The 21,733-nt window shown below is 35.2% G+C and overlaps 1 protein-coding gene across 8 annotated transcripts in view; it reads right to left on the minus strand.

Annotated features, from left to right (window-relative positions):
* Window positions 1–105: 105 nt before the first annotated feature.
* Window positions 106–21,733, minus strand: part of SLC35F5 (solute carrier family 35 member F5) — a 30,421-nt gene continuing 8,793 nt past the window's right edge. For all 8 annotated transcript variants that reach the window (XM_077784920.2, XM_085584147.1, XM_085584149.1 and 5 more), the window contains exons 5-17: window positions 20,591–20,734; window positions 18,637–18,699; window positions 17,398–17,479; window positions 15,858–16,048; window positions 14,632–14,713; window positions 14,219–14,306; window positions 13,599–13,663; window positions 13,162–13,266; window positions 12,529–12,688; window positions 11,009–11,099; window positions 9,173–9,327; window positions 8,597–8,685; window positions 106–7,676 (exon numbers count right to left, since the gene is read on the minus strand). In XM_077784920.2, the coding sequence (XP_077641046.1) occupies window positions 8,604–8,685; window positions 9,173–9,327; window positions 11,009–11,099; window positions 12,529–12,688; window positions 13,162–13,266; window positions 13,599–13,663; window positions 14,219–14,306; window positions 14,632–14,713; window positions 15,858–16,048; window positions 17,398–17,479; window positions 18,637–18,699; window positions 20,591–20,734 (1,308 nt within the window). In that variant the 3' untranslated portion in view covers window positions 106–7,676; window positions 8,597–8,603. The remainder of the gene's footprint in view (window positions 7,677–8,596; window positions 8,686–9,172; window positions 9,328–11,008; window positions 11,100–12,528; window positions 12,689–13,161; window positions 13,267–13,598; window positions 13,664–14,218; window positions 14,307–14,631; window positions 14,714–15,857; window positions 16,049–17,397; window positions 17,480–18,636; window positions 18,700–20,590; window positions 20,735–21,733) is intronic.

The raw sequence follows: 21,733 nt of genomic DNA on the forward strand, positions 1-21,733 counted from the left end.
AACACCACACATCCCAAATCTCCCTTTTAATCCCAGCCCTAGTGACCATTTTTTCCTAAATGATAATATAAAACACGTTAAGCAGTAACCCCAAACAAATACCAATTCCTGTTAAGAAAATAAGATTTATAATCTTTATTGTTTACTTACACATAATAAATATAATACAGAACAAAAACATCACACCCATTGATTGTATTACACAGGCTGTTAATCAGAATACATTACATTTTCTTTTTATTAGCCCTTTTATAGGGTTTTGGTACTAGATATTAAGAATTTCAATTTATAAACCTTTTAACATAAAAACAATTTTCCAATCTGCAACTTCATGCATGTTTCAAATATTCATCTATATACTGGTTTTGTTAAAAATATATAAGCACTGTTCAGTATATGCAATAAAGGACTTCAATTTCCATTCATTAGATCTCTACTAATATAGAGAATTTCAAAATAACTAATAGCTTAAATCTGATTTTAATTAAAAATACTTATTCTCTATTTTTTAACTGACCTCCCATCAGAAAATGAAGTGACAGGACAAATATCCCCAGGCAAAAGCCAGTGTTCACTTTTAGAGAACAAAGGGTAAAAGCTCTGGTTCTTGCTTCAGCTGTATTATCCTGGAATAATGGAGACACAATTTGGTATAAAGAGGGCAGGAGGAAACCAGAGTTTCTGAAGAGATATGGATCTCCATTTCAGATTTACTACTGCCATCCTGCTGTTTTCTTGGCTTAAAAATCACTGCATCAAACCCTGATATATGTTTTTCTCTGCATGAATATCCTTGCCATTAAATGGAAATCAGATTAAAATGCTACATTTCTTTTTTATCAAAAATAGATCAAGGTTTAACACACTCTGAAATCAGGTTTTCAAGTGCAAATGCAATACACATCAGCAATTCACGTTCTGCTTTCACTAAGGAAAATGGTTAAAAGATGATGCATAAAGATGTTTCATAGAGGATACTTGGATATCTGGAACTTGCTCTGCTCCCAGAACATCGGAATTATCAGCAAACTGTACAGACTTCAGGAGAAAAAAAGTTTTCTTCAGGTGAAAGCTCTTCAGTTAAAGCAGCTTCCACTTGAATAGTGTAACTGAGAATTCCCTGAAACTCAGTACAAAATGAAGCACCAGAACAACCACCAAAACTACAACTGGTTTTGTGCATTTTTTAATGCACTCATATTTCAGGGGTTTCATAACTCAAGGTTTCAAAACCAATTTTGTTTTACTAATATCTACTCCAAAGAGACTTTACACGAATTTTAAATCATTACAAATGCCCCTTCAGCTCTATAATGCTGAAGCTGTACCTCATACTTAGTACATTTCTCTAACTGCATTCAGGTAATGTCAGCTCCACACCTGGCTGTACTTTCCATGTGGCCTTGTGTAACCAGCCTCTCATGAGTGCCAATTGACAGAGCATTTCTTTATAACTGCATTGGATGGGCTTCAAAAACACCAAACCACAAACAGAAAGTACCTCCTAAGTCTCCAATTATAACTTTTTCCATTATTTTTTTTTTTAAACAATCACAGGGCTTAACTTAAGCCTTCAGCTTCAATATGAAATGACTATTTAAAATACTCAACCATAGACCAATAAACTACTGCCAAGCAATTCCTATGCAGAATTGGGCTATGCAAGAAATTACCCCAGTGATTTTACAGCATATGCTTCCTACTTCCCTACTAATATTCCTGATTTTTCTATTAACATTTCTGTCTTAAATTTTTTTAGTTTTGTTTTTTCTTCTTCAATAGGAAAGTGGCATCGGTTGGAAAGCCCCTGCTGTTCTTACCTAGCTAGAGGAAAAAGTAGATTCTAAAATGTTTTAGGTATTACTCATTCTGGCAGTAGAACCAACTTAACTGGTATGCAAGAGGTCAGATTTTGGTAAAAGAGAAGCATCACCTGTGACATAGAAAAGGAAGACTTGTGAACTGGCCACATCAGTAACAAATTGACTGGTATCATTGATAAAAATACATTTGCATAAAATAAAGTTAGTTCTGTGCTAAATGACTAATTTCCCTCAGCTTGATAAGTATGGAGGCTTCATTGGTTTTATTTGGTAGGGTTTCTTAAAAACAGTAAAAAAAATCAGGAACATATGCAAAGAACTATAGAATGAACAGCCCCAAATTTTTATTTCTGGAGCCATTTCAGTATCCAGTCATATTTCTTCTGTGAAACATAAAGAAAATTTGTGCACCTTTCCTGAAAAAACCTTATGAAGTTCATTAATAAAAGAAAGGGAATATTAGATGCAACTTCATAAATTGAGGAGCAGTTAAAGGACTCTGAACTTGTAGAACTAAACAGCTGCTTTCTACAAAAATCCTCAGAGAAAAGCCCTTTATGCTTTTTAAAAGTAGAAAGTGAAAGTCAGATGGAATTCTGGATGCATTCCACATCACGACAGGCATATCCAAAAAAGTCTGGTTACCTACTAACACCAGATGTAATGACAAGAGTGAGAACATAGATCTCTAAGTAGTCACATTACATGTCAGATTTACGTTTTATGTCAGATTTCTAACACCACAGAGGACTGGGCAGTCAAAATACAATTACACTGGCTTTAGCTAGAGAGGAAATTCACTTTGCAATGAATGCAACAGGGCATGGAAATGGAAATGTCAAAGCAGAAATCATCAAGAGGAAGCTGATGCTCAAGGCTGATGACTATGATCACGTTCTCGTGGACAAAAGAAATATACAGCAAAGTGCAGGGGTTAATATTTCTCATGCTGCTGATTTTAAACAAAAGTCATGTGGCAAGACAAATTCACCTTCCAAATAATTAAGCTGCATACTGGCTAGGTGGAAATAGCTTTTGTGATCAGTAACAGTAGTGTGTTTACTATCCTTACCCTCCATTTTTATTACTGAGGCCTTAAAGCAAACCATTCCAATTACATGCTGCAGACAGAAATACTGCAACGGCATAAAGGTCAACCTGACTGCAGAGTTCTTTTCAATAAAGTTTTACTTTATTAATGCTGTCTATGACTCTTGTGGGCTTTGGATCAGCTCCCATTCTGGACAAAGTAACTTTACTGGAAAAACAAACAAAAATATCCCCCAAAGTGATGAGACTTTTTAAAAATTTAATGATATAAATTAATATATTTATGTTAGAGATTTATACTGATCTATCCCAGAATCAGATTATGTATTACTACAGCACTGCCTAACCCTGAAAGTTAATGTCACTGTCAGGTCAGAAGTGCAGCTTCAAAATCAGCAGAGCAACTATTCATTTCTATGGTGAAGAGGACAATTAAATAGAAAATCACACACATTTCATCACATTGTTACTTTTTGGAGAAACATCCATTCTAAAGTGTTGGGCAGAGTAAATTTTATTGACATCTTTAAATGATCTTAACATTCTCATAGTGATTTACCTGATAAGCCTAAAAAAATTCAACATGGAAGTTACATGATGTGAAATGTTTGAGTGAAACCTGGAAATGTTTGTAGGGATTTTAAAAGCAGGAATTAGTTATTGGCTTTGACAACATATGCTATCATCCATATTTCCCTGAGAAATCATGCCCTGAAATGACAATGCAAAAAAAAAAAAAAAAATACAACATTAATGAAATCGTGGATTAGACAGGGAAAAATGCATAACAGTTTATGAATCACATGAATGCTACTAGACTTATACCTATTAAATCACAGGCTACATGTGACAGCCAGAAGAGAAATGGTAACTAACTCAAAACTTATGCCAAGTAAAGGAAACTGATTCAAAGTACCATCCTACAGTAAGCCATATAACCCAACACTGATATTAACATCAGTTTGTTTCTTGATTTTTAAGCATGCCAGTTCTCCACTTGATCTACACTCTGCCCTTCTGAGGTCTATTTCCATACAAAATTCAAAGTTCAAATTCCATATGAAATTCATAAACTCAGCCTATCTCCAAAATTTAACTGGTTTTCCCTGCTAGCTCAGTTTAGCTGAGTAACATAATTCCCCTAAGCCAGGAGGATCTTCAGTAGGGAATAGGAAAGACAACATTCAACATTAAGAGAAATGGAGCCAAGAATTACAAAGAAATCGTTTTGCCACCTTATTTAAAGCCATCACAGCTGTGAACAGCAATACCTAGGCAAGAGTATTGTGACAGGAATGACAAAATACAGCAGCACACACCAAGAAAAGCAATTTGCAGGCCCTCCTGGTTTTGTTAGTACATTCCAAGGAGGACTGCCATGAGTAGACCAAGGATCATCTGCAGTTGCCTGGGCTGAACAACAGCCTCCTGCTTCTGAGTCTGTGTGCAGTCGCTACACAGCCAGACCAGTCCTGTCCTACAGCCCCTACCCCTTACAGCCACTCTCAGAGGCCAGAAGCCAAGGAGCAGGATGCAGTGAAGACTGGGAAAGCCAAAGAGCAAGCCCTCAGTGCCTTCAGGAGCATTCATGTGCCCCAGACTTTGTTACAGATGTGGCATTTCCATCCCTTGCTGAACCAGCACTACATCTGCAGCAGCCCCTTGTAAGGAACACAAAAACTGAAATCCTTTTCTGCCTTTGAAGTGCAACACATTGCTTATCAAACTAGGCAAGACTCACCAAGCCCCTAAAAGCAAAGGTATGCTCTGTAAGCTTTTGGCAAATTATCATAATTTCCTTCATCTATAAAAACCAAACAGCCCCAAAACCTCAATTGCACACAGAAGAAATTGTTGGTTGCCTCAAAGGATTACAGGAATTAGTTCAACTGTTTGACAGAGCAACAAATAGTATTCATTCCCCATCCTGCAGGCCTGGGGAATCACTGTTCCTTAACCATTGAGTGACAATCAAAGAAATGCTCAACATTATTTTACTAAAGCATATGTGGTTCCTACAAGAAGTCAGAATGAAGCTATCCCCAAATTGAAACAGGAAGAGCAATGACAATATACCCTACCACACAGAGGTAAAGCATTCATGAGAGAGCTCCTTCACATTCCAGTTGTGTCATGGGGAAGAAAAACCCAGCATGTCTCCATTGTGTCCGAGGTACCTGAGAATCAAAGCTAAATCTCTTGTGCATTTACCAAACATCCATTAGAGAGCTATGTAATTTACATTTCAAATCAGACATTTATATTTATAAAATATCATTGTACTAAAAATCACAAGGTTTTGTAGAAAAAACTCCATCACATTCTATTAAATGCAGGAACAATGTTATATGTCATAGCTTCTGTAATTAAAAGTGTAACATGCTTCCTCTAATTACAGGGGCTTCACTGTTTAAAAATCCTTTCAGCAAGGACAATTTGTTTTGTTCCTACTATTTATAGAACTGTAATTTAATGCAAAAACACAGCTTAAGCTACCTAGTGCCACAAGATAAAAATATTTCATATCTTATTAAAAAAAAACCTACATTTTTGTGAAGAACATTTGGAAAGCCCTGACTTTGAATTTACTGAATGTTCTTCAACATTCCTGGGGTCAGAGAGAGAAGAATATTCTCTTAGTACTTCTTTTCTTAACTTCTCAAACTAACGAATAATGAAAATTAATAGTCATATACATGGGAGGCTATGATGATCTTTGACTTTAAGCCATGAACATAAGGGCAAATATAAATAACAACTGCATATTTGGCATTACAGATCCAATCCAGTTTGCATGACCAATTGCAAAAAACAGTCATAAAAATTTTGCTACAAATACTGTCATTGCCCATCTGAAAGCAAACTCAGTTTTCCCAGGCTTAGTGCACTGATGCCACAAGTTCCAGCTAATTCAAATTTGGAGTTAAAGTCTAGTATTAAATATTCTGTAGGATCTCATTGAAACATTTAATAAACTGAAAATAGACTTTTATTGTGAGTAGGCATTAACAATACTTCTTGAAAAAAAATTAAAGCAAACATCCTCTAAATTTGTCTTAATTTTGAAGGACAAATCCAAAACCTAAGGAAACTCCACCAATCAAAAAATGCCTGAAAATTCTACCAGAATAAAATCATTTCAACATACTGCATTTTCGATCTCTCTGCTTGTGGGGTTTGGAAATTTAACTGTGAAATTAAATTGACCTTCTTGTCTCTTTTGGGTTTGTGATTTTTTTTTTTTTTTTGTGGTTGGTTTTATTTTAATTCTTGTTTAGGGTCCAAGAAGGACTTACTATCTCATCTTAAAGAGATGCCTCAGATTACCAAAGTTTGTAGTGCAATCCAGTATTAAAAACAAGAAGGAAAAACTTGATAAAGGTTAAATACTTGAACTGAATAGCCCCAGGTTCATTTTGTCTTCCTACTCTACACACAGTTCTTGTATTAATTCCAGCTGCTGGCTCAAATTCTTCCATAAATGTAGAGCTTAAGCATGCTGCTTTACTGCATTCCCTCTTAAATAATAGTTTTATTACCAAAACACCAAAATTGCTTTTGGAAGGATCATTACTGAGTACCAAAACATGAAGAGGCATTTCTGCTACGAACCCTTCTGTATTTGTGTGGAGGGACAGTAGAAATACCCTACATTATTAATAACCTTGTTATGTGGAAGAAAATACTGCTGGCTAAAAATCCATCTTACATTCATTATAAAAACCTCAAATCCATCAAAAGCCAAAATTAACTTTGATCTAAATGTCTCATAGGCCAGGAGCTGAAAAATGGCATTGACTAATTTCAAATATTCCTGAATATAATTATAATAGCTTCTCTGGATTCAAAAGGATTAAACACTGCAGTGGAAGAAAGATAATTATCAGTTTTAGAATAAATTTATTAATACAGCTGGGGGAAAAAAAAAAAATGCAAAGACCTTTCCTCTTCATATTGCTTAGCAGATCAGTGTAGTGCCAACCCAGTGACTGAAAACTTTCACTGTTCATTTGATCTCTTTCACAATGTGGCAGCTACACCTGAAAATTTTCATATCTGATAGACAACTGGGATTGAGAATGGTCAAGATGGTATAAGAATGTATCCCCAATAATATTTTACCATTCACTGAAATTTTAAGCATTCCTAATTGTTGGGTGGTTTTTTTATTTTTAAACATCAGCACCCAGTGCCATTACAAGGCTACTCAAAATGGCCTAGGACATTCTATATGTAGTGTTCCAGGACCATACAAAGATCCTGCCTCAATTAATTATAGGAATGCTCTTAATAAATTACTTTTCCATTTTCATCTATTAATATGCAAATAGTTTATACAACATAAAAAATTTAATTTGTACCTACTACAGGTAACATATCTCTTTAGCTTTTCATCTGAAAGCCTGTAAGACTTGATGACCTGCAAACTTATTTACATAACCCACTTTAGAGTATCTTTTAAAAATAATATTGTCCAGCATTTAACAAAATTGTGACTTAAAAAAAAGAAAGAAATCACTTAACAGCATTTGCTTTCTTGATTTTGTCAAGTAATGTCACCAGGTTAAGTGTTATAAGGCAGGTTGGTTGCTCAGATGGACTAAGACTCCTATGGTGACAGGCATGTAGTAGATCTGTTCATTTATAAAATCAGATGAAAGCAAGAAAGAGAAAAAGTTTAGAGTTTCAAAAGAACTGAAACTTCTTATTTTTACTACAAATTCAGAATAGGCACTGAAACATGACTCCTTAGGGACTTTTCCAGAAGATTGTCTCTTCGCTGGGCATCATTCCATTTTTAAACTAAGAAGAAGAAAAAAATTATCAGTGGTACATAACTCAGGATTACAAAAGAGAAATTACCATAAGTATTTGTTTCCATCTTACTAACAAAGCAAAAAACTCCATGCCTTCCTACTTTACAATTACTGTTTTGGTTAGAATATTTTTAGTTTCATTATTAGATTTAAAAAACATTGCAAAATGAAAATATACTTCTCATGTAATTCTGCACATATTATTGAAAACCCTGAAGCACAGGGCTAGGAGAGTTCTAAACTTTGTCTGCTTTAATGCTCCAAGCTAGTACTGACAAACCATTTAATGCTCCTTTTAGAGACTTGTGCAACCTCCTCTTAGAAGTGGGATATTTTGCAAACTCTTTAGCTATTATAGTCTATTTTCCCTATGCTTACAATGAGAAGTATTTAGGCTAATACTTAATGGAATTTACCAACTTATTCTTGTCATCCACAAACACAAGGGCTCCTTTCCACTTTCTGGACCCATAATGATGAAGTCTGGTAATCTTAAAACATCCCTGAATGGTTGGTGTTTTTCATGAGCTGCAGCAGCCCAAACTGAGACCCCAACAGCACTGAAGAGTGAATTAATTACTTCAGATCTCTACCAAACAAATCACCCAAGCCAAGAAGTTGTATGGCTCTTCTGGTGTACTGACTCACATCCAGTTTTGGAAGAATTTTGTAATACTCTTTAGTAAAAAACTACATTTCAAAACCACTGACTGAGAACTGTGAGAATAACGCTTGGCAACAAGTAGTAATAATAACTTTGAAGATAGACTTGAAAAGTCTATCCATCAATACAGAATAAGACTGACAGCATGCTCTATAAAAATGAGTCCTTGCACAACACAAATACCACCATGAAAACAAATCCTCACCTTTCTGTGCATTGTTTGAGGTTTATTAAAGGTTTACCTTTTGACTATGAACAGCAGCCATCTCCATCCTGTGAAACACTATGCATAGGGATGAGGCTTTCACACTGCTCACTTTCTTCTGGCATTCTTAAAAGAAACACATTTATTTAAAGTCATACAGTAATATTAAATTGATTGTTATGAAGCCAGCATAGGCACCAAGTATGCAGCTGTTTGAACTTCAGCCATTAAAACCATGCAAATACTCTTAAATTTATCAAGTGTACTCAAGTTTGTACAATTTTCATTGCATGTGCTGGGTACAGAAATTATTACAGATGCATCAAGGGAAAAATCGTGACAACCACTAGGAAACTTTTAAAAAAACTTTTAAAACTTTAAAAAAAAAGTAAACAAACTTCACATCTTTCCATTTTCTGAGCATTACATAGGTTAATTGTATGAATGGATTAGTAACTACTGCTATTAAGAAATCAGTGCACCTGAATATAAAATCAGGTGAAAATAAACAGAGTATGAGTACTGTGGCTTATAAAATACTGCAGGATTATAGGATATTGGAAAGGATACTAGAAAGGCTAAAGCGACAGGATTCTAGCTTGTGACTCTCTACCTCTGAATTCGATGTTTTCTACAAATAAAGGCAAAAATTCTTCTGATTCCCACCATCACTGGATCCCAGTTGTTATAGTGACACAAGAGAGTTGCAATGAAAAATGAAAAAAATACTGGTACCGCTCCTGCAAAAAATAACCAGGAAAACTGCACCTGGAATTGAAACACAAACATCATTCACTTGATAGCTCAAAAAAGAATTTACATTCTGTGTATTTGGAATGATTATTATTGTAAGTTTGAGATGCAGTTTGAGTTATTTTAAACAGTGTGAGTTATTTTGTACAATTTCTATCATTACTGCTTCTTCTAAGAAATGCATAACCTGTTCCCACTGATCCATTCTTAACAATGGAACATTCTGTTTGCACTGGGAGCTGAATGAAAACTGCTATTTACAAATAGTCTCGGGTTTAGGTTTTTAGTTCTGTTTCTGGTGCCAAGGAGAAAGTCTCCCAGGCATTCCATAGATTGGAAAGCAATGACCTTTAAAGTCCACTCCAACCCAAACCATTCCATGGTTCTGTAACTCCAAACCAAGGGCACAAGGACAGGGAGAGCCTGGGACCTGCCTTTCAGGAGGACAGGGCCATGAGCCGTGGGCACAGCCCCCCCGTGTGGAGACAAGATCCAAAACCGAAGACTTTGGAGAAAACATTCAGCACCTGACACTGATGATCCTCCTCAAAGACCTCATCAATTGCAATTGTTAAGCCCTGCATTTCCCAACTGATTTCCAATGCAATTCTGAACGCGTTAAGTTGCCAAAAGGAATCAGTCATAACAAACCTGGTTGCAATTTCCTAAGATTCAGATTTATGTTAGAAAATTACACCCAGAAAAATAAATACCCAGAAAGTTAGTAATTATGAATATTCTATAACTACCATGCCATTTGACAGTCATATGCAGGCTGCACTTATTGGTATATTAATCTTTACATTACATGGTGCTATTCTTGGGGTGTCCTGTGCAGGGCCAGGATCTGGACTGGGTAAGCCTGACAGGTGCCCTTCCAGCTCAGCACATTCTGTGATTCCATGATTATTGGCATGCCAGTGGCATTCTTGTGCAGGGTTCTTTTAAGTAAAAACAAGGCCGGCCAAAGGCAGGGCAGCTAAAATTTTTGTCGGGTTACCTGAGATGTGGACACCTGAGACTTCAGGGCACAGGGCTTGGCTTAGGACAGTCTGATGTCTGTATGAGAGACTTGCACAAATACACCTGTGCATAAAACCTCCAAGTCTGCAGGACCTTGCCTTTAATCAGGGTCCCTCACTTGTGCTTTTAATACTAGTAATTTATTTTCTAAAATGCAAGACAGAACGATTTTATGTCCTACAACATGAGTTAAAAATTTGCCCTTTTGTTACCAACATCAGCTGAAAGTCATCCAACAGAGCTTGGGAGATGTTTCTGCTATTTGAAATGCCTCCATGCTGCATTAGTACATGAAGAATAAATTAATTGTACAAGATCTGGACTCTGTGTTTATTCAGAATAAACAGTCTAGAGATTAGGCTGTTTACTGGGAATTAGAAAAGTATAGTCCATTTTTCAGTGCATCCCAGAGGAAAGTTTAGATAAATCACTTCAGAAGATAATCTAGCATTTTCATAAATTGATATATGTAACTATATATATACAGCTCTACCAATATATTTGCACATAGACACTTTGCCTTGCAAAAACACTGAACAGCAAAGCCTCTTTTTGGCTGTAAACATTCCAAGTGCAAAACTTGACTAATTTTTTGTACCAAATACACCAAGCCTAAAAGAATTTAATTAGAACAAATTCTATAAACAATGATCAAAATTTAGTAGTGCCTTACCTTTTGCATGCACATGTCAGCTATTATGGACAGAGGTATTGTAAGGCTTAGGGCAAGTGTGCCTATCAGTGATGAGGTAAGAAAGCAGCCCCTAAAAGACAGTAAAATCATAACAATTACACAATTTAATGACAATAAATAATAATTATAATAATGAGGTCATACTTAAAAGACAACCAAAGTAATACATCAAATGAGGAAGAAAGTCTTAGTTATTGTTTAATAATCAAAAATTAACTCACACCATCACATTCCATCATAAATCTGTGAAAGAGCATAGAATTCTTAACTAGGCAATGGATGTCTTCTGGGCTGAAGTTTAATTCAAATACCAATCTGTTGAGATGATGAAAATTTTCCTATTTCACATGTACTAACTTCATCTAGAAAAATATGCATTTTGTTTCCATACCATGATTCTCTACAGCATAAGAGACTGCTTCTGAGTTACAACCAACCTGTCCACAGAAAACTATAAATGAATAAATGGTACAGAATCCAATAAAAATTTATCAGCAGGTTAAAAAAAAAAAAACAAAAACAACAAAGGGTCACATCTATCCATACATTATTTAGTTCGTAACATGTGCTTGGGTGGAGTAAATAGGTTAAATTATATTATTTACTTCCAAAAAAAGCAAAGAAGGCTATACTAGTGGCACACTGGACTGGTAAAGAGTGATATCAGCACAAACTCTGTAATTAGTCCCAATCCAACACTCTAGGGAAAAGGAACTGAAGGTAACACTAGCTCTTAACTTGACTGGAATATAATTCTGAGTAATTAAACAAATATCATGTATGTAAAAAAGTCTCTGCACACCCATGTACTAAACCCTATACTAGTACTTGATTTTGGGACAAGAGACAATGTTTGAGGTTTGGGGGTGTTTATGCGTTTGTTATTTTGTCTATGTTAAAATTACACTTAACTTTACATTGATACTGAGCTGAGTTTAATGTTACAGATTAGATATAATCACAAAAATATTCTATCAAGAAACCAGTTCAATTGCAAAGGAACATATGCTACAATGCATTTACACCTAGGACTGGTGTCAAAGTTTGCCAATAAGCAAAAAAAATCATTAAAATTCATACATAACTTTACACTTGAAAAAGCAAACAGAAATCTACACCCCCTAAAAAACCCAAAAGGTTTTGGTGGAACTCCATCTACTCCACCTTCATCTTTTGTTGCACAATTGTGACACAACTGTTACAACAGAATTCATAGTCTTCTTTTGCTACTGCAGCTCTGTAGCAAAAAGTCTCTTTGTCTCAAATGTTAATTCTGCAATAAGCTAAACACAGTATTTTAATTACTACAAGCACACATCAGCTACTTTTTAAAGTTAGCTGTCGTCTTAACAGGACATTGTGACACAATGCTAAAACTGCAGGTGTAGGTAGAAAAACAAGGAAAAAGGAAAAGGCACAAAGCCCAACCAAGAAAATTTTACATCTCAGCATAGGAAAGATAATTAATGTGAAATCTATTCAATGTATGAAGTACATACCACAGCCAGAGAAACTCTGACAAAACTGTTCCAATAAGGCCATTTATGACAATGCACATCCATATCAGTTTGTTGGGAAACTCAAATGCTTCAAACCCAGTATAGTGAAGCAGGAAGAACCCTGGCCACAGCAGCAACAGATTAAACAGTCCTACAAAACCTGGATAGAAAAACAGTATTAAATAAATCATAATAAATTTTCTTCAGCATAACTAAAATATCAGCTAAAATCTGTTATTTTGACAATATGCATATAGAAAAGCAGTCATGAAACAATATTTTAAATCTTTCAAAGGAAACAAATGTAAGAAATTTAACCTGAAATTCACAAACTAAATTTGCATCAGATATTTACAGGTTTGAAATTGAAAAGAAAATAAAAACTAGAAATCTCATTAAGTCAGTGGGGCTGTCTGCATACCTACGGGAAGTTCCTCTCATTGTTAAGGCTCTAAACAAGAAACAATTCACACAACCAGTCTCTAAAGGACTCACAACCATGGGAGTAAGAGGCTTTCTCTTCCTTGGCTTTTCTGAGCCCCTTTACCACTCAGACACAGTTCAGTGCCTGAAAGCATATCATTTAATCACACAGTGAATTAAAACTTTCAACCGAGTTACTTTCGGTCTTACCAAAGAACATTGGTATGTCAAGTTTATCTTCTCTATCTACTTTCCTTTTTATCATTACTATGTAGACAGCGTACAGCATTGCTCCTACAAGAGACCAAATGGAACCTGGAAAAATGGAAAAAATACTTATTTGAGATATGCCAAACATGTTATGACAGCAGGATCAACTCTCCTAAACTTCCACTGATTACAGAATCCATTACTAAATGGAAAACATGGGAAAAGGGAGAAAGCTCCAAAATAGAAATACTTTCCCAATATACACATAGGATGGAAATTTATCTAAAATGGCAAGTTTTAGAAGTTTAAACTATAAAGCCAGATTGTGAAATGTTACATGAATAAGAGATACAGAGCTTGCTATATGACTACTTGGTACTGTCAGAAGATGGTACTGATCACTGCATATTCCAGAAATAAAACCCATAAGTAAATACCTATTGTATCTTTTCCAGCAGATTTTTCAGATCCAGAAAGGTTAACAAGTACCACACCACCAATGCTAGCAAAAAAAAAAAAAAAAAAAAAAAAGAAGAAATGCAAAATGTTGCTTGAACTCAGGAACTTCTTTGCAAAAACAGATAAGAGAAAAACAAATACACAATTCTATCTTTAGACATTTTTAGTTAACCAAAACCCACTTCTGCAAAGACAAAAGTTTTCAACTGCTAAGACATAATCCCAAATTTAAACCAACAAATGCTACTTTTAATTTCCTAGAACAATGCAGCAGGCATTTAATGAAAGAGGCTGAAAACACTGAGTGTCAAACTTTTTGACTATTACACAAAAATAAAACAAACCACAAATGAACAACAAGAAAATAAATGTATCTATTTCCAACAGAAATTAATTTCCTACAGGAGAATGAGATTTGGAAATGGTTCATGATACAAAGCATTTAAGAATCCTTAATTCAGTTGCTCAATTCAACTGTGAAACAAGGAAAAGTGATGGGTATCATTTATTGTCACAGATAACACAGGTCCAGCAGGTACAGTTGTCCTCTCACTGTACCAGGGAGTTTTGGAGCAAATGTTCCCTCTCATTATCTTACCTTAAAATAACAGCTAATAATTTGGACAGGGTAAAGCGATCTCCACTGTTACTGGGAAAGACTGCAGCTAAGATTAATGTAAAAAGCCCTGCAAGAGAAATTCAGAGGAGTTTATACAATCAAGTTTTTCCAGTAGTTTGCTCAGAAAACTACACAGCTTCAAAGTTATTATACTGCAAATATATTCCTTTAATATAGAGACGTAGCTGCAGAAGTACACACACAAGAAGCAGGCAAAATATGAAAGTACTTGAAAAAACCTCTGCAAATGCAAAAGGAACTTTCTAAACACACATATTCAATGCCTTTAGGTCAAATCCGCAAGCAAAAATGTTACACAAATCCATTGTAACAAGATTTTTATGATACAAACAGTGTTGTAATGCACTTCAGGTAGTGTAAATAAAACTTACCAGAGGTTGATGACAAGATATTAACTATGGCCACTTGGGTATCTGACAGAGCTTCTTGGTATGAGAAATTTGCCAAGAACCACTGGGGAAAAAGAAAAATAATTTTGTTATTATATGGGTAGCAACAACAGAGCTTAAGTTTCTCACTGCAATAAAATCCTACTTAAAAAAAAGCAACTCCAGTTATTTAAAAATAAAATCAGAACTAAATTTTTAGCTTAAAGAGGCTTCCAACTTCTATTAAAGTGGAAACCATATTAAAAGACAGCAGCAAACTTAGAACTGGCTCAAACGAACCATATTCAAGTACACATTGAATAATGAAATAACATACTTCAGAACTTGAAAATAATTAAAATGACATTATAATAGCTAGTCTGCAGTAACTAAAGGTACTTTTGACTTGTTTTGGAGAGCTTTAAGATAATAACTGCACAAGGGCTGCAAAGAAATTTCAGTAATATATGTGACATTAAGTCACCCTAATGAGGTTTTTCAGAGAACTTAAAACCAGCACATATCTCCACTGTTAAAAACGAGCATCTCTCATGCTCAATGCCCAAAAAATACTTCTTAATTCCTCCAAAAAGGAAAAAAAATGGCACATGTTTTCTTACTTTTTGATTGAGATCTCACTAGTAAGATCTCAGATATATTCTAAGGGAAGTAACCACTCTCTACTCTTAGTAGAAATATTCATAAAGTCCAAGCAGAAATACATGCACATGCCAGTAAGTGTCCATGAACAGACTAAACAAGATTTGTTTCGGACATGAGGACACTACCACAGAAAAAATTACACCACTATTTTCTGGTACATGCATCAGTGGTATTATTGTTGATGATGATGATGATAACAATAATGCTTAAATAGCTCTACGTCCTGAGGAAAAGCCATGATGAGTCCTCACCACATAGAATCCATCTGGCAGTATCAGTGAAGGTGCTTCTAGAAAAGGTATCACTGATCTGCCCTCTACATTTTTCTGTCTCAAAAATCCTGCCACTGCAATCTCTTTCTCTCCCCAGAACTGAGGTATGATGCAGCAACAGCATCCACCAGCAAATCCATAATTAAATCTTGCACAAGGAAAGTTTTACTTCTTATAGCACATTTATAAAATAAGATTTAAAGAATACAAGTTATCTCAATACTTATTCACTATTATTATACAAGTTTTAAATGCATCTTATACTTAAGTTTTGTGGAAGAAGGGAGCACATACCACGAAGCAAAAGAAAAAGCTAATTTTTGCTACTTGGCTTGCAGTGAGTTTTCCTACAGTTTTTAAGATGGATTCCTGCTCCTTCACTGTTGGATATGACATGCGGGACAGCTTTGCCTCCAAAGCATGGCTGGATGGGAGCTGCCGGATCTCCATGATGTTACTGAACCTCACACGAGGCTTCTTGGGTGCTTGAGAGAAGGAAACAAAAGGAAAAAAAAATTAAAAAAAGAAAGATATTCATATTATTATTAAACATTTTAAGCCAACACAATACGCAAATAAAACTATGATATCGTAACACACCATTGATTACAATACTACACAAATAACAGGTTCTTATACAATTAGAAGACATGCCATCATGATTTATTAAACTAATATTTTGTTATTCAGGAGGCCACTAATAAGACAAAGCACAATTAATTACTGTTTTCAATCTGTAAGTTGTCCACCCATGAAAACCTCACTGAAAAACACCACCCCTGCTCCCTGTCAAAAATATCAACAAAAGGTAGCAACACATTTTTAGACAGGATTATTCCATCTTGAAAAGCATTATATATATAAGATTGTGTTTAATTGTTTAATAGCCAGACAAGCAAAACCTGCACACAACTATACCTAACTGCAAGGACAATGATTAATTTAGAAGATTAAAGTCCAACAGACCTCAAAGCTTAGCAGAGACCATAAAGTCACTTGCCTTTTTGAAATCCAGTCTCTAACTAATCTTGCAAACTAGGATCAGGTTTTATTTAGAAGGTTATTTTAGTATCATTAGCTTCCTCTGTAAAGAAAACATTACACTAAACTCTACAGGCAAATATTAGCTTGAATCAACGTGAAACAATACTTTATTTCCTAAAAAAAGTAAAGGGAAGGCTGCAGCTGGAACAATTCTGAAGTGATTGGTGCATGTTGCCACAGGAAGCAGAGCCTACCAAAGTGGTCCCTGATGTGTGCCATGTAGAAATTAAGAGAGCTTCCCTTTGATAAGCAGGAACTCTCTGCTGAGGATTGGCTAACTGGATGTTTGGAAGACAATCTTCCCACAATTCTGGGACAGTTAGGCCTGTTCAGGTACTATCACATGATAGTGAGGCTTAAATAAAACCAGAATGCACATAGACTGTTGAAATTCTTACTTTGACAGCTTTGCTCCTGCTCTAAAAATGACAATAGCTTGTTTTTCCAGAGGCTGACTCACTGCTGCTGGTCTTACAAGCCCAAAAGGAAAGAACCAGTTCAGAACTGAACCCAGTTGGTCCCTTGAGATAAACATAGGCTGCATCTGTAGTGACCAAGAAAGGTAAACTGAACGACAGGCCTATGTTTTCTCTGCCTGAAAGTAAATATATGAGATTGCAATTCATGCAATAAGAGATTTCAGAAAGAAGGAAAAAAAAAAAAAAAAAAAAGATGAGGGGAGGAAGGGGAAGCACGTCCTGCAACATGACAGCAGCTATACTAAACAAAGAGAAAAGTAACTCCTGCACCAAAGAACTAACATTACAGCATTCCAAAAGTCTTTACTCACTTTTCTCTGCATCACTACTATTACTGCCATTTTTTTCAGTTGGCAAGTCATGAAACTTTACAGGAACATATAAAGGTTCACTCTGCAATGAATCAGTATAAGTAAAAATACAGTTAAGCAGGATATTTAAATTATTACCAGTAGAATTTATTTAGTGAATTAAAAAAATAATAAATAAAAGCTTGGCAAATAGTAAGAGAACCAGACTTAAAGCATGTCTGCACACAGGGGATAGAGTTGTCAAAATTCATGTATATAATATACTGTATGTTACACATCTTGGTAAAACACAGTACTTAAAGAGAACTGTGCTCTTTTGTGTGTATCCTCATGCACACAAAATTTATGGCCAGAAAATTCCCACCTACTGATTTAAAATTACAAAATAAGTCATCAATATTACAGATATTTCATTAGCTATAGCTTCTGCCCACATTATAATCTAGAAACATGAAATACAAAATGTATGTAGAAAAATTCATATACTCATTTTCTTCCCATGACCCTAAAATCCCTTATTTTCTTCCCTAGACCTACACATCAAAAATCTTTGGGAAATATCTACAATGCAAAAGGCACTTAGAAGTAGTTCAAGCATTTAAAACTTTTGCTAACAAGTTTTAAGCTACTTGTTCAGATTAAATTAATAAACTGTAAAAGTGAAGTCATGAAAAAGAGCTGATAGTTGGATTTTCATTAGGCTTGTTTAGGACAAGAATTTTGGCACACATTTAAATTAATGCAAAATTGCCCAATTTTGTAGAGTCGAGTCCCATGATCTTAATGAACTGAGAAGGCCAAGATTTTATTCTGAAATACAGATAAAGTTGAAAATCTCCAAAAATTTAAATGAAAAATACATCTGAAAAAAAATCTCTTCAAGTAATTCTGTATAAAGTATCCATACAGTAATTTGCAATACTCAATTCCTTCCCCAACTCTATTAAACAAATGGTACTGAGTTGAATATGTAAAGGTTTTCTCTGCACAAAATATTTCTCTGACAAACTACTAGAGAAAAATTCAGTTGAGTGCTTTATTGAGCTGAGAACCCATATTTCTTATAGTAAGCAATACCATTATTTGCACTACTTATTAGTAACATACAAGCAGGCAAATTACCAACCCCCTTTGACAAAACCTATTACACTTAAAACTGCCATATTTTATATACAGTAAGTCAAGATAGTTGTGCCAAGTCACTGTGAAGCATTGACCTTCATAAATTAAGGCACTTACCAGAGAACTGTTCACAGTGCTATCTGTTGTACAAGCAGCAAAATAACCTTCAGCATCTGCAAACTAATTACAGAAATTTTAGTGTAATAAACTACCAAGGGAAAGTTATTAGTAACTGAAATCTTTGAAGAGTAAGGGTTTTTTATGACTTTTTCCATCATTCTGTCACAATTCCCTCTCGCCTTTCAGCCCTCCTGCCTAATACCAAGAGGGCTTACAAGTTCATTAATTAATTTCAGTACTTCCTTGTACCTATTGAACCCCAGTGAATTAAACTACTCAGGTATGAATGCAGGATGAGGCTCTCAGATACAGAAAACCAGCAAAACTCAGTCTTAGGGACACAATTCCCACTATATGATTGTGCATCTATTAACAAGCAGCTTCTTTCTTCATTTTAATGAGGCTGAGTTCCTTTCCCTCCTCCTGTCTACACCTAACCAAACCAATATTCCCTGATCTGCAGCTTGCTGTTCCACCATGATGGTAGCAAAACTATTAAAACAAAGCCTCTATGTGGAAAAAAACTTAAAAGTAAGGTGTGAGTGTTTCTCCAAGCAATCATTGAAATAAAACCATATAAATGGATGTGTTGTCCAGACTAATAAACACAAAACACTTTAAAAGTACTTGCAATAATTACAGAGTTGACTATTGAACTACACCCCTTGAGGAGGAAGGAATTTTCTAACAGCACATTACAGTCCTGTCTGCACTGTTCTTTTGAAAAGGAAAAATAATGGGATTCCAGTAGCAGTGTCATGAGTGCCACACACAACATGTGACAGACTGGGCACTATTAGTCATTGCTTTCCAGTTCATATTTCATTACTGTCAGCAAAGAAACTAAGTTCTGTTTATTCCCAAATTATCTTATGAAGATTCTGAACAACATCAAGTCTAACACATGCCATATTACACACAAACACTTGGTAGTAAAGGCTGATCTAGCAAAAAGTGTATCAAGATATCAGCCAACTTTAAATATCTGTGTTTAACTCAAGAATTTTTAAAAAATATTTTTCAGTTGTTTTTTGTGCTTTGTCTTGTCTTAAAAAAAAGAAATCAGATAAAAGTCATGTAACACTTTAAATATGATATGTTATGCCTGCAACTGTCACTACCAGTGAAGTCTAACGTACCCAGAAAATCTTAAGTCAGTTTCTTTCAAACAAGCTATTTTCTATGAAGACATGTTGATTAACAGCATGTTCTTGGATCACATTTTATGGGGTTTTTTTATGTGAGATTAGTATAAGGCCAAATGCCTTCCTGCTTCCTGAGTGCTGCTGCTCAGCATCCTGAAACACTGGCACAGAACAACTGCTCTTCCCAGCATCTCTTGGAAAAAAACCCAGTATTTCTGTCCATAACAACAATTTTAGGTTCTAGCACAAACTATACCTAACTCTGGAATGGGCATCAGAAGGTCACTCATGCATAAAAGCTATAAAAAACAACATTAACAACAACAAAAACATAATTCTAACACCGTTTACTAAATGTAACTTTAAACCCCACAAAACAGTCAGCAAACAGTTCATAGTTGTGCCAGAGACAAAAAGAGTCAGTGCTAAAAATCAACTACAAAGTTCAAGTTCTGATTCCATTGGCTGCAGATGCTGGGGAGTTAAAGGGAACCAAGATCCAGCAGTGAATTTCATAAGCTCTTGTTAAGAGGAATTATCCTCTGCAATTGCCCAGGATACAAAACCAGGCTGCAGGGACCAATGGCCTGGCCCAGCAGAGCATTTCTTACAACTCCTGACACATCTCAAATTGCTTTTTCTTGCCTCTCATCCCTTCACATGACAACTGTTATGGCTGCCTGTGGCATGATTCAGCTTACATCTCAAATATGCAACCTTTGCTATTCTCTAGTGTCTATTTCAAGGGAGTTTAGTTCTGTACAAACTTAGAAAAATATCACAACATCTAGAGTTACAATACTTACAAAAGCTGCATGCCTTCCACGAAATCCACGAGTACACTGTTGCCTCCATGGCTTCCAAACAATAAATCCGAAAAGGTACAGAACAAACATGGATGTTTTTGCAAATGTACTGAAAAAGGGTTTGTTGTACCTTGTAAAAACATACTGTGGAAAGAAAATAATTGCAGCACCCAAAATTAACAAATAGGTAAGAGTTCACAAAATTAATGATCAGGCATAAATATAGAGTCCAGAACAGTCTGGTTCCCAAAATACCACAGTTGTGAGTACTGGCATGGATGACCAAAGGAACCAAGTGGCTCGACCCGTTCTGGGGGAACCCACTCCCAAACTACCTCCAATGCCAACAAAAAGAAGACTTGTAAGAAACAATGCCACAGAAGGAAAACTACTTATTACTTGTATCTCACCAAGCAACACATTTATCTACTACTGAAATCAAATAGCACTGAAAATACATTTACATACAAATATTTTGTAAATTGAAGACCACTTTTATAAGCAATAATATATTAATCATAAATTAGAGAAGATTACTCTGGCTAAATAACATTTCGGTATCAAAAGTGACTCCACCAGCCCATTACAAAAAACGTTTTATTAATATCACATGATAAGCACAAACATTTGTATATGCTTAGCTTCAAAACTGATCTAGAACATAACTTAATGACAGTTCAGAGAAATGAATTTAGGAATTTATTAAAAACTCTATTTCCACTGCTAAACCTCTGGTTTAAGTCCTAAAATTTAATATGAAATAAATACAACAGTTTAAATATGGTTAATATATGAACTAGATGAAATTACATGGTTTAAACTCCATTACATCAGTCCTTTCATCCTGAACTTCTGGATGTTCTGAACTACAATTCACCACAACAATCAGCCTGCCATGTTACAGCGCATTTACTAATTTTTAGGAATCATATGGGCATTATTTTAATCAATATAGCAATAACAAAATGAACTCCCTCATTACAGAACACAGTGATGAGTTCATGCTGTTTCATTTTAAAGGCAACAGTAACACCTTCTGTCTCAAAAGAAATGGGCACTGAATTGAACTTATCTGTACGTTTTAGTGGATTCAGGCTGGTGAAACACCAAGTGTTTGATAACCTTGTTTCTGCTGCATTTTCT

The sequence above is a fragment of the Lonchura striata genome, chromosome 7 (genome assembly GCF_050655825.1).
Source record: "Lonchura striata isolate lonStrDom1 chromosome 7, ASM5065582v1, whole genome shotgun sequence".
NCBI classification, from domain to species: Eukaryota; Metazoa; Chordata; class Aves; order Passeriformes; family Estrildidae; genus Lonchura; species Lonchura striata.